Here is a 16622-nt window from a genome sequence, read left to right as displayed (position 1 = left end):
ATACACTTCACTACCTGTATTAGTTTCCTGCTGCTGAGGTAACACATTACCACAAATTCCTTCTCTTACAATTCTGGAGTCAGAAGTCCAAAATAGATCTGACTATGCCAGCATTAAAGCATCAGCAGAGCTGCTCCTTCTGGAGGATCTAGGGGAGGGTTTGTTTCTTGCCTTCACCAGCTTCTCGAAAACACACGCTTTCCTTGCTCCCTGACACTGCCAGTGATCACCTCACTCCCACCTCTACCCCAGTGCTCACACCTCCTCTAGCTGTGGCACTCTGTCCTTCCTCTGTCTTATCAGAGGACCCTGTGATTTCATGCACCCACACAACTAATCTAGGAGAGCCTCCCCAAGTCAAGATTCTTAATTCAATCACATCTACACAAGTCCCTTTTGCCATGGGAGGTTAATATATACATATTTTTGAGAATTAGACCCTGGACTTTCTAAGGGACCATTATTCTGTTGACCACACCACTCTTTCTGCACAACTTGAAATAAAATTACTTTATACAGATGGAAGAAATGTTCACATATTAAGGTATGAGAAAGTCATTCTGGCTCTTAGCTGACTTAACTTGAACTTTAGGCTACTCCAGATAGCCTGTTTGTGGCCTGTCAAACATGGATCATACATCTGCTTTAACCATTAAAGAAAACAAAGGCATTTAAAAATCAAATGGAGCACCTATGGTTCAGGCATTCAAGATGGACCCAGGTGGCCACTATGGATGTGGTTTTAGGTATGTTCCTGTATTACTGAAAACGTGCATTTTCTGACCTGTATTAGACTCAAGGACACCACCAGCCATCCTCAAAACAACATCTGCTGGCAGCTGCCACCTGCAACCTTACAGTCTCCAGGTGCCCCCTTGTAACTAAGCAACCATTTCAGACCCAAGCCCATCCTTGATCCACAGGCACCCCGATTTCTTGCTGCTCCACTGATCCTTCTTGACAAGCAACTTATGTCATGTTGAGGTTTTTGCCTTTGTAAGCACCCCCACCCACCCACCCACCCATTTTGTAGTCTGGCCAAACACAATTCCAGTCATTCTTTAATCTGTGTCTCCTGAGCTATAGCCCTCCGCTTGGCTCAAATAAAACTCTTGTTGAGTCCTAGTATAGATTGGTTTATTGATTATTTATATTGACCACACAACTAAAGAATTTCTTCATAACAGTTCAAAATATAATCAACAACTAAAGCATGAGTTACAAATGCTAACGCCCACTTTCCTTTAATGCACAGAGGCTGCTCCAAAGGAAGGGGACAGGGACGTGCTCTGGGGCAGCAAGGATGGCCTCAACAGTTCTCCACTCCTCCCAGGCCCCCTGAGGCCCACAGCCCTGCCCCTGGGTGTGGGGACACAAGCTCAAGCATCATGGAGACCGCTGGGCCACAGCTGTGAGCTGGGAGGTGCCTGCACCTGCACCCTTCAGAGACTGTTTCTGTCACTGACACTCCATGACCTGGAGCTGTTGGCCTGGGGTCCTTTTGTTATGGAGCAAGGGCTCGTATGGCCAAGGTGCAGAAAGCCTAACTTTGACAGCAGATGTTTGAGCCAAAGGCTTTACTTGCGGGGTGCCAAGCAAGGGTGTGGGAGACAAGTGTCAGATCCACCCCAATTTGGCCTTTGAGTTACGGGCTTTCTTTTTTTTTTTTTCCAATCATCTGTTTTGCCGAGACCAGCTCGGCGACTCGAGGCGAGTGACGGGTGCCGCAAGCTTGAAGAAGACACAGACACAGACTGAAGAGAAAGATGGGACCGGGGGACTCAAGACCTCTAGGATCAAGAGCCCTGCTGACTCATCCCAGGTTGCTTTTATTGAGTCCGTGGGTTAACATTCTCAGGTTACACTCATAAACAATCAAAGGCCTCACATGACTGGGGCAATGATCCTTGTTTGCCTCCTGGGTCCGAGCTGAGCAGGTGTGGATTTGAGCTGGGGGTGGAGAGCAAAACAGCCCTGGGGGCAGGAGACGTCTCTCAGATATTGGGGGTCAGTGCCCCACCCGTGTTGGCCCCTCTGCGACTGCGCCTGTCTTAGGTTGTTCCTCCCTTGAGGAATCTTACCCGTCTCTGGCTAACCAGTCATCCTCCAGGGCCAAACAGGGTGATATAAGAAAGGCTCTATGCACCACCCCTGTTGGCCCCTCTACGGCTGTGCCTGTCTTAGGTTGTTCCTCCTCTGAGGAATCTTACCCGTCTTTGGCTAACCAGCCATCCCTCAGGACCAAACAGGGTGATATTAGTCTCCACGGCCCGCACCCTCAGTTCCTCCACTGCTCAAGAATCCCATCGCTCGGCCCACATCAAAAAGGTTCCCGAATGTCTTCCCACACTGTTTTTATTCACATATCACTGTATTCCCTCCCTCCCTTGACTCCCCCCCCACCCTCCCTCGAGTTCCCCCCCTCCCCGTCCCAGTCCTCTAAGGCATCATCCATCCTCAAGTTGGACTCCCTTTGTTATACAACAACTTCCCACTGGCTATCTATTTTACAGTTGGTAGTATATATATGTCTGTGCTACTCTCTCGCTTCGTATCAGCTTCCCCTTCACCCCCCACCCCCCCAAACCTCGAGTTCTCCGGTCCATTCTCTGCATCTGCATTCTTGCTCTTGTCACTGAGTTCATCAGTACCATTTTTAGATTCTGTATATGTGAGTTAGCATACAATATTTGTCTTTCTCTTTCTGGCTTACTTCACTCTGTATGACAGACTCTGGGTCTATCCACCTCATGACATATAGCTCCATCTCATCCCTTTTAACAGCTGAGTAATATTCCATTGTATATATATGCCACATCTTCTGTATCCATTCATTTGTTGATGGGCATTTCGGTTGCTTCCATGTCCTGGCTATTGTAAATAGTGCTGCAATAAACATTATGGTACATGCTTCTTTGGGGATTATGGTTTTCTTTGGGTATATGCCCAGGAGTGGGATTACTGGATCATATGGTAGTTCTATTTGTAGTTTTTTAAGGAACCTCCAAATCACGGGCTTTCTTAAGGGAAAGAAAAAAGAGGCTGAAGTTAATCATCATCTAGAGAGATTTCTTTTTTTTTTCACCCTTTTTAAAAAAAAGTATAGTTAATTGACAATATTGTATTAATTTCAGGTGTACAGCATAGTGATTCAGCTATATGGTTTTTTTTTCAGATTGTTTTCCATTATAGATTACTACAAGATATTGAATATAGTTCCATGTGCTATGCAGTAAATCCTGGTTAGCTACCCATTTTATGTTTGTATCTGTTAATCCCTTACTATATGAGACATTTCTTCATCATAGCTATGGAAGTCAGTCTGTCTCTGGTTAACGATTCTCAGGGCAAGTGGTCCATGGTTCAGGGGTCTGTGAGCTCATCCTGCCCTGGTTAAACAACCTGGGTTTGGAGTGAAGGATGACATCTAGAACAGCAACTACTGTATTGATGATGTTACCAACAGCAGTCTAGCCACCTGCCTCTGGTTGATGAGTGTTCAATTAACACAGGACTGAGGTCAGAGGTGAGGAAGAAGGGAAGAAAGTTTTGGATGGAGAGATTAGCCATAAACTCAGTGAGGGAACTGTTTCAGGGGGACTTGGATTCACCCTGCAGGAGGTGGGAGGCCAGCACTGCACTCCTGAGGCCCAGCCCCCATCAGCTCCTGGCCTGGCCCTTGTCCCTGAAGAGGCACCTCTGGGGGCAGCAGCAGCTGCTGGGACAGCCCCCCTACCCCCCATCTGGCAGCACTGAGTTCCAGCAATGGCGGAAGTGGAGGCCCAGGTGGGAGCCAGTGGCCCACGGGAGAAGGAAGTACCCAGCACAGCAGCCACCAGAGTGCAAGAGACCAGGGCGGTCCTGGTCGCCTGGGGGATGAGCTTGGGGTGGAAGGACCTTTGATGAGACCAGAAGAGCTGTGCCGCCCACCGGCTCCCAGCCTCTGCTCCCTTCCCAAGGGCTGAGGCCTCTGAGCAGCTCTGGGCCAGGAGGACCCTCTTCTTTCTCGCCTCCTCCCGGGCTACAGCCGCTCCTCCAGCTCCAGGCAGAGACCCTACCGCAGAGCACTTGTGGCTGGAGGGCGTGCCCAGCCCGAGACCCCAGGGCAGGGAGCAGAGAGGCCACACCAGTGTCACCGCCCCAGGGCGGGGCCTGGGCTCCCGCACCGGAGGGGCTCCTCCCAGCCATTCCGGCCCAGCTGCAGGCAGAGCCAGTGGAGCTGCAGCCACCAAGGCACCCGAGAAGAGGTTCTCATTTTGTAGGAAGGAATCAGAGCGAAGACACAGAAATGGAGGGAGCACAGCCAGGACTTATTGAGTGGTATTTCTCTCTAGGGAGTCACTGGGCCCAGGCGGACGAGCAGCTGTGCTGAGCAGCTGGGGCAGGCAGTTTACAAAGGGTGAGAAAATGAAGGGGTGGAATATTCATTGCAGAGGGAGGGGCTTGGGGTTGCATTTCCTGATTTGCACCCCAGCTCCACCTCCCCTAGGGGAGGAGGGAGTTTGCCCTTATTTAGTCTTGCTGGGACGTGTCCCGGCCTCCGGTGCATGATGGGAGCTAGTTATCTGCAAGACATAATAAGTAAAAAGTTACGTTCGGATGCTGGAGATTCCTGTTTTCCCACCTTTTTTGGTCGGCCTCCAGGACACCTCAAAATGTGTGGTTTCCTGTCAGTCCAGAAGTTCCTGCTTTTCTTTGTCTGCCCAAGGCCCCCAGTTGTTTATAAAATGTGTGGTTTCCTGCCACCTGGCCCCGCCTCCTTTCTCTGCTCACATCCAGCTGTCTGCTTGCTGGAGCAGCCAGAGGGGCTGCCCTGTTGGGGGGTAGGAACACTTCCACTTCTTGCTCTAACAGCTTCCAGGCTGCAGCCACAGAGTGGGAGGAGGGGTTGCACTGGGCTGCTGTGTCATCTGTCCTTCTGCGTGCAGGGCCAGCACTGGGACAACACGGCCAGTACCAACTATACATGCCCAGGCAGGCCCCTTTTTTGATCCTTCATCTCTGGTGTGAAAGATCCCAGATTTCCCATCTTGGGCAAAAATTATGTTTTAAAAATATTTTGCAGAAGGCATTGTATTCTCTGTAGAAATAAGATGTCAGGTGAATTAAAAGTGCCAGGGTCATCAGTGGGTAATGGCTGTGAGCAGCAAGGGCAGGTCACAGCCCCAGCCAGCTTTGGGTTCCACTCCCCTGGACCATGAAGCAGTCAGAGAAGCTGAAGTCTTATTGTTACCAAGCCCAAGCTTGCTCTGCTTGCCTCATGACAGGCCAATGAATCTGAGAGGAGGTGTTGAGGCAAGGAATACGACTTTATTTGAAAAGCTGGCAGACGAAGAAGATGGCAGACTCGTGTCTGTCAAAAAACCATCTTGCCTGAGTTAGAACTCAGGCTTCTTTTATACTAAAAAGAGAAGGGGGTGTTGTTGGTTATTCCAGACTTCCTGGTGCCAGAACTGGTTATTCCAGACTTCCTGGTGCCAGAATCCTTTCTTCTTGTAGCTGTGCATGTAGGTCAGGTCACAATGTTTCTGTAAACCTCCAACAAGGCAAATGTTTTTCTCTGTTTTACAACTTTAATAAATGGAAAAGTTATACTTTGAAAGGTCCGAAGTTTGAGAATGGGCTATCCTGTATATTTCAGGCTATAAAGCAACATTCTAAACTTGTAGCAAAAGCAATAGAATATGAAGGTTAATGTAAAACAAACAAATCTAACATGGAGTCCTGTTTAGCTCTTCCCTGTAACATTATTTGCGGGGTTCCAAGTGTAACTGCAGAAAGTGTTTTGGGACTTTGTAGAGCATAAGTTCTGCACATCTTTTGTGCAATCCATTTGTTTTGGAATGCTAGTCTCCAAGAAGGGTTGATTCCACTGTTTTTCTATAGCTCAGGCTGTGGCATCCTAAAACCCATGGGCCAAATTCTACCCCCAGCCTGTGTTGGTAGGTCCTGCAAGTTAAGAATGGTTTTCATATTTTTTAATGTTGAAAAAAAAGTTTTTAAAACACTGTTTTGCAACATATGAGAATTATGTGATATTCACATTTTAGTGTCTATAAGTAAAGTTTCTTTGGAGCACAGCCATGCTCCTTCATTTATCTTTTGTCTGTGGCTGCTTTCCTGCTACAATGGCAGAGTTGATGAGTATAGCAGAGGTCATATGGCAAAGTTTGATATTCACTATCTGGCCTTTTAGAAAATTCTGCCAGTTCCTCTAGAAAATAAGTCTTTTCTTAACACTATATGCTAAGGGTTTTACTTAATAAGCAGGTAAACTTTTGGTGAATTTTGCCCCTTGCAATAAACCTTGGATAAATGTAAAACTGATTACATTACTCTCAGTAATCTCAAAATAAACTCTAGACACCAAATGTGCAATTACTCCTACACTGTAAAGGTAATCCACCTGCTGCCTTCTTTCATCTAAGAAATCATCACAAATCAGCTTGACTGGAATACAGCTCCCATCTGAATGAGCATCAACTACAGAAACTGCCAAGTATTTCCAATCCTCAAAATGGGGCAGAGTAAACCAAAAACTAGTTTCAGCTTTGGTTTAGAGACATCTGTTTTGACTATAGCAGTGTTTGCTAAAGTTGATTGAACATAACAATTTTAAGAAATAGTTTATTGATAGAAAACTAACAGGAATTAATAAGTTCTATTTACACTTGGAGGAAAGAAATTATAAACATGGTCACATTGATGATACAATTAATACATAATTTACATATGCTATGAAAACTTTGTAAAAGTGAAAATGACTAATTAGAATCGCATCACTTTCTGTCATGAAATAAAAATTATTTTCATGAAACTTCCAGGTGTACTCTTTTGTCTAGTGCAGCGTCTCTTAAAATGCACCTTAAAAAAATTATTTATTTATTTATAAATGAATAAATAACCGAGTCTTTGTTGTGGCACACGGGATCTTCGTTGTGGCACACGCGATCTTTTAGTTGTAGCATGTGGGATCTAGTTCCCCAACCAGGGATCAAACCTGGGCTCCCTGCATTGGGAGCCTGGAGTCTTAACCATTGGACCACCAGGGAAGTCCCTTAAATGCGTTCTTGCATAATAACAACACATAAAGACATTTTGTATTTTTCTTATGTATTTATAAGTACATTTTAGTTCAGGTTTATCAATAGTGTAGATAGCTACAGTGCATTTTCGGAAATGCTGGTTTATACGGTACTAATGTGTTGTTTTGGATTCTTTTGCATTATCTATAATTAAATTAGAATAAAATTAGGACTGCAATACAATAATCAAAATAGGTATCTTTTTTTCTAGTATCCTCTAAAATGGAAGCTTATTGAACCTCAAATAAAATAGTTAATAGAATTTTAAGAGGCATGTAGAAACGATTTTCTATTCTTATAAAAAATAGTGATTTTCAAAATCATAATTTAAAAGTACTCATTTTATAATATAGTGACGAGCAAACCTGGCTCTTAGGAAAGGAAATCTAGCTTTCCTCTCCTCACATCTTGCAGAATAGCTTTCCAAGCATTCAGAATTTCGTAAAACATTTGTAATAACACAATCATTCTGAAAATATATAACTTTCGAAGTCCTAGAATTGACAATGCTTTTTTGCTAACTTTTTATTTTTTTATTTTTTACACTAAACTGCATATATTTAGAGTGTACAATTTGGTGTCCCAATCTCCCAATTCATTCCCCCCCAACCCTCCCCACTTTTCCCACTTGGTGTCCATATGTTTGTGCTCTACATCGGTGTCTCTATTTTTGCCTTGCAAACCGGTTGATTTGTACCATTTTTCTATAGTCCACATGTATGTGTTAATATACAATATTTGTGTTTCTCTTTCTGACTCACTTCACTCTGTATGACAGTCTCTAGGTCCATCCATGTCTCTAGAAATGTCCCAGTATCATTGCTTTTTACAGCTGAGTAATATTCCATTGTATGTATGTACCACATCTTCTTTACCCATTCATCTGTTGGTGGACATTTAGGTGGCTTCCATGTCCTGGCTATTGTAAATAGTGCTGCAATGAACATTGGAGTGCATGTGTCTTTTTGAATGATGGTGTTCTCTGGGTATATGCCCAGCAGTGGGATTGCTGGGTCATATGGTAGTTCTATTTTTAGTTTTGCAAGGAACCTCCATACTGTTCTCCACAGTGACTGTATCAATTTACATTCCCACCAGCAGTGCAAGAGCATTCCCTTTTCTCCACATCCTCTCCAGCATTCACTGTTTGTAGATTTTCTGATGATGCCCATTCTAACCGGTGTGAGGTGATACCTCATTGTCATTTTGCTTTGCATTTCTCTAATAATTAGTGATGTTGAGCAGCTTTTCATGTGCCTCTTGGCCATCTGTATGTCTTCTTTGGAGAAATGCCTATTTAGGTCTTCTGCCCATTTTTTGATAGGGTTGATTTTTTTTTTTTTTATATCGAGCTGGATAAACTGTTTATATATTTTGGAGATTAATCCTTTGTCTGTTGATTCCTTTGCAAATATTTTTTGCCCATTCTGAGGGTTGTCTTTTCATCTTGCTTATAGTTTCCATTGCTGTGCAGAAGCTTTGAAGTTTCATTAGGTCCCACTTATTTATTTATTTTTTCCATTATTCTGGGGGGTGGATCAAAAAAGATCTTGCTGTTATTTACATCAAAGAGTGTTCTTCTTATGTTTTCCTCTAGGAGTTTTATAGTGTCTGGCCTTACGTTTAGGTCTTTTATCCATTTGGAGTTTATTTTTGTGTATGGTGTTAGGAAGTGTTCTAATTTCATTCTTTTACATATAGCTTTCCAGTTTTCCCAGCACCAACAATGCTTTTAATGTGAATTATATTTTATGTAGTGCCAACCTATCACTGTGGACTACTTGCAAACATCCTGTAATTATACAATACATAAACACTTGACTGTTTTTAATATCAGAAATGTTATCCTCTAGAGTATTTTTATTGTCTGCATTAGAATGTAGAGTTCCATGAAGAGCAGGGCATTGTATTACTTACACTTTAACACTCATAGAAATTCAAGTTCCTCTCCATAGATATTTGGTAATAATTGAAAACTTGATAAATAAATGAATAAGGCCTTCCTTCTCCTGCTTGACACATTTGCCTCTTTGATTTTGGAGTCACCTTTTCCTTTAAGAATGGGAAAGATGATATACCCTTTTCCTTGCTTCTCCTTGTTTGTGTATGTGAATGTATGTGTGTGGGTGCACCCCTGCACAAACAAACAAATGTTGCTGTGAACATCATGGACTTCACAGCCACCTTGAACACCATGCCTCAACCCAGACTTCAATGGGCCCAAGGGCTGTAATTTGTGTTTTGGCAACAAAGAAAAATCAGTTGAGTAAATAGGGGCCAGACCTCATCACGCAGCCCCCAGCCTCTCTCTAAGTAGCCTTCTTGCTGGTTTAATTTCCAAAGTAGACATGCTCTCAAGGTTGATTTTTCTCTCAGCAGCAATCAGCTAGAGAGAAGGGTAAACCTCTGGAGGATAGACATACACATGGATCTCTGGGGGGCAGGACACTGTGTCTCTGTGAATGAGTATACGCACCTCTGGTATTGGAACGCATTCTGCAAATGTGACTCTTACCACATCTGCAATCATCTTCCACCTGCACAGTCATAGAAATAGCAATCCATTTTTGGTGGAAAAACAAAACAAACCCTTAACTACAAATAAGGGATGAACCTATGCCTGACTCTGAATTCTTGGAATGTTCCTGTCCAAGCACACACAGTTCTTCAGGACTAGCATTCTTGTTAAAGATTAAATTAATTCTCTCTTCAGTCATGAGGAAGATATTACATAATATTTAAATGTAATAGAATTGGGAATTCCCTAGTGGTGCAGTGGTTGAGTCTGCCTGCCAGTGCAGAGGACACGAGTTCAAGCCTTGATTCAGGAAGACCCCACATGCTACAGAGAAACTAAGCCCGTGTGCCACAACTACTGAGCCTGTGCTCTAGAGCCCGCCAGCCAAAACTACTGAGCCTGAGTGCCACAACTACTGAAGCCCTCATGCATAGAGCCCATGCTCCACAACAAGAGAAGCCATTGCAATGAGAAGCCCGTGCACTGCAATGAAGAGTAGCCCCCGCTCGCCGCAACTAGAGGAAGCCCGAGCACAGCCACGAAATAAATGTATAAAAAAATTTAAAAATAAAAAATAAAAGTAATAGAATTAATTGAAGCATCAGAGTTTAATCACTAAGCATGTGTTTATTGTTGTGGTCATTCATCCTTGGTATGTGCGTACGTACTTGAACACGAATACAGCACTTAACACACATCAATTGTGTTTTCCTTTTTTAGGTACCATTCAGTGTTCGTTCCTGATTGACCCTAGTGTTTGTAATTATGTTTACAACTTCAGAAAAATGGAAAGTCACTAACTGATCAACAGTGACTGCATGAAGGGAAAACCGGCCCAGTCTTCCTCAGGGCAACTTTTCATGGATTTGAAAGACACACACCCACTCAGTAGTGTAACTGAAAGTGGGGTCCGGCTGCTCACTGCTCAAAAGCCAATAAAGAGACCAGGTTGGTGGAAAGGAAAATTTGCTTTATTTTGGATGTTAGCAACCTGGGCGTTGGAGGGTGGCAGGCACTTGTCCAAAGGCTGACTCCCCCCACTGGCAATCAGGGGCCAAGAGCTTTTATTAGGCGAAGGAAGGGGGCGACATGCAGAAACAGCACAGTCAGCTCTGACAGCCGTCTTGAAATTGGTCATCAGTGGTCTGACCGGTGTAATCTTGATTGCTTTTGGTACAGTTAATCTTCAGTTCCACGGTTGGTTTCTTTCCATTTCTTTGAGGCCAGTTCTCAGGATTGTGGCAGCTTATGTTATGGCTACAGCCTGGTCATCACGTAGTTAACTTCTTCCACCTGGTGGCGGTTTAGGTATCTATCTATAAGACAGCTCACAGGATGTGGCTCAGAATATTACCTATAGCCCTTAAGGAGAAACTAAAGGTCCTTGACTCTGCTTAATGACTAAACTATTATTATTTGGTCTCCTTTGATTGTTTTCCTTTGTTTCTGCATTTGCTCACTACTCTGATAAAATTATCCTTTGGCTGAAGTTTTTCCACAGACAAAAGTCAGGCTGAGGACATGGGGGGAGGGGGGGGGAAGACCATAGAGTCCAGCTCTGTTCTGTAGTGCTTACATATGTCCAAGTACTGATCCACTGAAGTAGTGTTGCTTTATTTCTCGTTACTTGTTACCAAATTTTGCATTCGACATTTCTCAGAATACTTCACTACCACATATTTCTGCTGTATATTTGTAATAATAGACAGTTTCCAAAGTTCTGAACTTGTCTCAGTTGTGTGTTAACTCATTCTCTATGGGGTATTTTCCTAGTATTCATTTTCTCATGAGAACACCAGGGGAAGGATTTTCTTTTCTTTCCTTTTCTTTTCATTTTTTCCTTTCTTTTTTCTTTTTCTTTCTTTTCTTTTCTTTCTTTCTTTCTTTCTTTCTTTCTTTCTTTCTTTCTTTCTTTCTTTCTGTACATCTTTATTGGAGTATAATTGCTTTACAATGTTGTTAGTTTCTGCTGTACAACAAAGTGAATCAGCTGTATTTATACATATATCCCCATATCCCCTCCCTCCTGAGCCTCCCTCCCACCCTCATCCCACCCCTCTAGGTCACCACAAAGCACAAAGCTGATTTCCTTGTGCTATCAGTTGAAGGATTTTCCACATTGTCTTTAGAATTGGCATCTCTTTAGTGTAAGGAAACTTATATCCTCAGGAATAAGGAACCACTGAAGATTTCCTTCCTTCATTATGCTGAGATGATTGTATTTGGTGTGAATCTTCTGTCCTACAAGTGCTACCTCTAGGTTATTTCACACCACCCCTCATGTGATGTTCCTTCATTGTGAAAGCGTCTGTGTATTCAGAGTGTGCATGTCTCTGTGACGCATCTGAAAGGCATCCACCACGTCATCCCAGAGAAATAGTGGACTTAACCTCAAACACAGTAGAGCTTTTGATAAACACAGTAGAGCTTTTGATACACACAGCTGCCTTTTCCCAGTGCTGCCACCCTGAACCGTCCCTTTTGGACACTGTTGGGGATGGTGCTGTTGCAATACAAATAGAAGTGGGTTTCTCCATTGACATGGAGGGAACGAACTAGCAGTGGGGGAAACTGTTGCAATGCAAATAGGAATGAGAGTTCTTTTTTCTCTTGAGAGCAAGAAAAACAAGAGCAGCTAACAGGCTAGAGGAGAAACATAACCTGGTCTGAAAGAGTTATTCCCACCTTGCTTTACTTTAACTGTCGCTGATCTGTAGTAACTAGATTTGTAGTTCACAAAGCTAATCTCACTCCCTGATACTCCCTGATATGTAAATTACAGGCAGCACCTATCGCACTTAACTCTGTGTGAATTACATCCTGTCTCTCACTCCCTAACCTTACTACGTCCCCGCACCTGCATGCCATATGAACATTGTAACAAGTCACTCCTGTAATTTGTTTGTTTGTTTGTTTGTTTCATTTCAGAAAAAAGATCTCCAGTCTATAAACTAGACATACTCAGACGCAGTTAACATACTGCTGGACGGAGCAGCACCATGGCGGTCGGCAAGAACAAGCGCCTTACGAAAGGCGGTAAAAAGGGAGCCAAGAAGAAAGTGGTTGACCCATTTTCCAAGAAAGATTGGTATGATGTGAAAGCACCAGCTATGTTCAATATAAGAAATATTGGGAAAAGACTAGTCACGAGAACTCAAGGAACCAAAATTGCATCTGATGGCCTCAAGGGTCGTGTTTTTGAAGCGAGCCTTGCTGATCTGCAGAATGATGAAGTTGCGTTTAGAAAATTCAAGCTTATTACTGAGGATGTTCAGGGCAAAAACTGCCTGACTAATTTCCATGGCATGGATCTTACCCGTGACAAAATGTGCTCCATGGTCAAAAAATGGCAGACCGTGATTGAAGCTCACGTTGATGTCAAGACTACGGATGGTTATTTGCTTCGTCTGTTCTGTGTGGGTTTTACTAAAAAACGCAACAATCAGATTCGGAAGACCTCATATGCCCAGCACCAGCAGGTCCGCCAGGTCCGCAAGAAGATGATGGAAATCGTGACCCGAGAGGTACAGACAAATGACTTGAAAGAGGTGGTCAATAAATTGATTCCAGACAGCATTGGAAAAGACATAGAAAAGACCTGCCAATCTATTTACCCGCTCCATGATGTCTTTGTTAGAAAAGTAAAAATGCTGAAGAAACCCAAGTTTGAACTGGGAAAACTCATGGAGCTACATGGTGAAGGTAGTAGTTCTGGAAAAGCTACTGGGGATGAGACAGGTGCTAAAGGTGAACGAGCTGATGGATATGAGCCACCAGTCCAAGAATCTGTTTAAAAATCAGACTTTTAATGGTGACAAATAAAAGAAATTATTTGTTATATTTTACTTCTGATCATTCTTTTTAAATAACCTGACAATAATGAGATATTCTGATTCGATGGAATTGTGATGAATTTTTCTGACCTTTTGTGTGGATTTTATTCATTGCTCTTAGTTACTAAGTAGCTGAGAAAGGGTAATGATCTGTTTTAAGCTGGAATGGTCTGGAGGTCTGGACATGTTAGAGATGGTGAATGAAAGGAAATCCTTACTTTACATGGCTTAAGTTTTTAAGGTGATTCTGAAATCATCTGGAAGGCTTGTTAAAACATTGCAGGGCCCTGCCCCCAGAGTTTCCAATAGCAGTTCTAGGGTGAGGTCTGAAAGTTTGCATTTTTAACAAATTTTCAGGTGATGCTAGTGGCCAGGGACCATACTTTGAAAACCACTGTGTTAGACTGATAGCATAGTGAAAGGGAAGAGCTCATTGGCATTTAGGTTTCCTGTTCTTTTGTTGTTGTTTTAAAAATCTAAATGCTGTCTTTTCTATAGCGGTAAATGCCCCACTGTATACCTTATTGATCAAGCTGAAGTTGGCTAGAGAAACAGAGAAATTGGTTATTGGTCTCATATTAAGTGGGCATTTAATACTGCCTGCTATCCAGTATTTCCTCCTAGTCACTCATCCATTCTGTTCAATACCTCTTCTCCTCCCAAACCTCCAACTTTCTCATTCTCAGTTCAGTTGATGACCTTGCTTCTTGAGAAAGGATGACAAGAGAACCTCATAAAATTTTATTTCCACCCTGCCATTTGTGGATGTGTTTTTCACTTTTTCTGCCTTCCCTCTTGTAACCGGGTGGATTGTGCTAGGACAAGCATCAGATTCCACCTTCTCTTGCCTGATCAAGTTCTTGACTCCATTAATTGTCACCTTATTCCTTCTACCAGTCATGTCAGCATACAAACAAATCCTTTGCCTTTGGAGATATCCCCCTACTCAAATCCCTATTAGCAAAGCTCAAAAGAGTTAACCATATTTCTTTTTATTTTACTTTTCTTGAATGCTGCAGTTGGGCTTTTCTACACACCATTCTAAGGAAGCTGTTGCTGTCAGAATTACCAGTTGTCATTGCTAAGTCCAGTGGTTCATTCTTGGCCTTCATTTTACTTGATCTCTATTAGTGACACTTGACAGTTTTTTCCTGTGTTTCTTAACTGTCTTCTGGAATTGCACTTCAGTTTTTCCTCCCACGTTTCTGGCTACTCTCCCTTGCTAGTTTGTTTCAGACCTTAGTGTTAGAGAGCCATAGGGCTTAGTCCCCGGACGTTTGCCAATACTCTTTCTAGATATTCTTAACTCAATTTGTTGGTTTTAAGTAAAACCAGATCTTTACTTCTATACCTTTCTTTGAACTCCAGATTTTTCTGTCCAACTTGACATCTTCATTGGATGTCAGGCATTTAACATGTCTAAATGGTATTCCTGAGCTCAGCAATTTTACCTACCCTCCTATTTTAGACTGATCCTTTGTGGTCATCCGTGACCGTTCACAGTTCATTCAGAATATATCTGGAATCTAACCAGTTCTTACTGCCTCTGTTGCTGTCCGTTGGAGCAAGTCATCACCAATCTGGATTGTTAATGCCTCCCTGGCCTCCCTGTGTCATCGTGTCCCTGTCTGTCCCCCTGCCCACATACTTTGTGGAAGTTTATTTTGGGTTGTCAGTTCACCCAAAAGTCTCATGTGATCTTACCTCTGACATGTTTCTTACTAGAGACACTTCCCTTACTCTTTACTTGCCTTACTCTTCTAGCCAGACTGTTGTGGACAAGCTAGGGACATTCTTACTGTAGGACTTTGGCACTTGTTTTTCCTGTACTTGGAATACTTTTCAGTTAGATGGCCACAGAGCTTGTTCCTTTACCTCGTATGTCAGACCCTGCTGATTGGTTCATCCTATTAAAACCCCTGTCCTTCAGTCCTTATTTTCTGTTATTTTTTTCTGTAGTTTCACTTGTGGCTCCTAGAAAAATTCCATGTGGGTGGGGTTTTGTTTTTTGGTCCAGCTCACTACTATACTCTCCAGTGCCTCAAAGTTCAATAATTTTTGAATAAAGGAATGAATGGCATTCCCATAGTGAAGAAGCAGATATTTTCAGTAGAAAAGAGTTGTAGATTGGGTCTCAAGTGACAGGCTTCCTTTCCAGGGTGGACAGAAATTGGGTCTATAGAACAGTCATTGAGGGTGGGGACCAGGAATTGAGTTATGTAAGTGGTGGTTTTCTTGATGCTGGATGGACATCATTCAGTGAGATGATATTGCTAGTCAAGCTCCAGTCTGCTACATCTCTGAATAGGGCTTGACATGGTTCTCTTTCAGAAGGGTTTATTTGAAAACACTTGTGAAAAGAATGTTTAAATGTTAAAAAATGTTTGGCCTGTTTTGATGGTTGATTTAATCAAGTTACTTTCCCATAGTCCAACTTGAAGGTGGTTAACATCCATCTAATAAAAAATACTCTAATGGGTAAAAAAAAAAAAAAAACATACTGCTGGACCACAGTTACTGGGCAGCCTGATGCCAGTTATGACTGTTTGAAATAATGGGAAGGGAAAAAAATGCAAGACCTTCACCACCTTGATCCTTATCACATACCCCAAACTGTAAGCCCCACATATAAAATCTTCCCTGACTCCTGACGGGAGCGGGGCACAGTTCTTGAGGCGCTAGCCTGCTGTGTCTTCCCTTCTGCCTGGCAGAAAAATAAAGCTATCTCTCTCTTCCTCCAAAATCTCTGTCTCTGTATTTCTATTCGGCCTGGGTGCACAGAGTAGCCATTATTACGGTAACAGTACCACCTGAACCAGAATGTCCACCCTGTTTTTGAGGAATCAGTGACCTTCAGAGATGTGGCTGTGAGCTTCATCCAACAAGACTGGGCCCTGCCAGACTCATCCCAGAGGAAGCTGCACAGGGGTGTGATGCTGGGAACATCAGTCATATTGTGTCTGTTTGTGAGACTGTCACCTTTTATTTAATACAGAATTATCCAGAACAGCTTCCCCAGAGTCCACGCCCCTCTCCACCCTGACTCATATTTACTTGTATCACACTTACATTTCCCTAAAGGAAATTTTCTATTAATAAACTCTATTTTAAATTAGGCATGAGTGAGAAGACACTTTGCAGAAAATTAAGCATGAACAATTGAAGACCAAGTGAATTATAAAACTT

The 16622-nt window shown here is 42.8% G+C and overlaps 1 protein-coding gene across 1 annotated transcript; it reads left to right on the top strand.

The window, feature by feature from the left end:
• Positions 1-12596: 12596 nt before the first annotated feature.
• On the top strand, positions 12597-13448 carry LOC130837513 (40S ribosomal protein S3a-like). Its single transcript, XM_057710524.1, has one exon. It carries the CDS (start codon positions 12603-12605, stop codon positions 13395-13397), a length of 795 nt encoding a protein of 264 aa, XP_057566507.1. The 5' UTR covers positions 12597-12602; the 3' UTR covers positions 13398-13448.
• Positions 13449-16622: the final 3174 nt, after the last annotated feature.

Source organism: Hippopotamus amphibius, chromosome 15 (assembly GCF_030028045.1).
Source record: "Hippopotamus amphibius kiboko isolate mHipAmp2 chromosome 15, mHipAmp2.hap2, whole genome shotgun sequence".
In the NCBI taxonomy this organism is placed as follows: Eukaryota; Metazoa; Chordata; class Mammalia; order Artiodactyla; family Hippopotamidae; genus Hippopotamus; species Hippopotamus amphibius.
The sequence above is the reverse complement of the archived record's forward strand: the minus strand, read 5'-3'. Positions and strand labels throughout refer to the sequence as shown.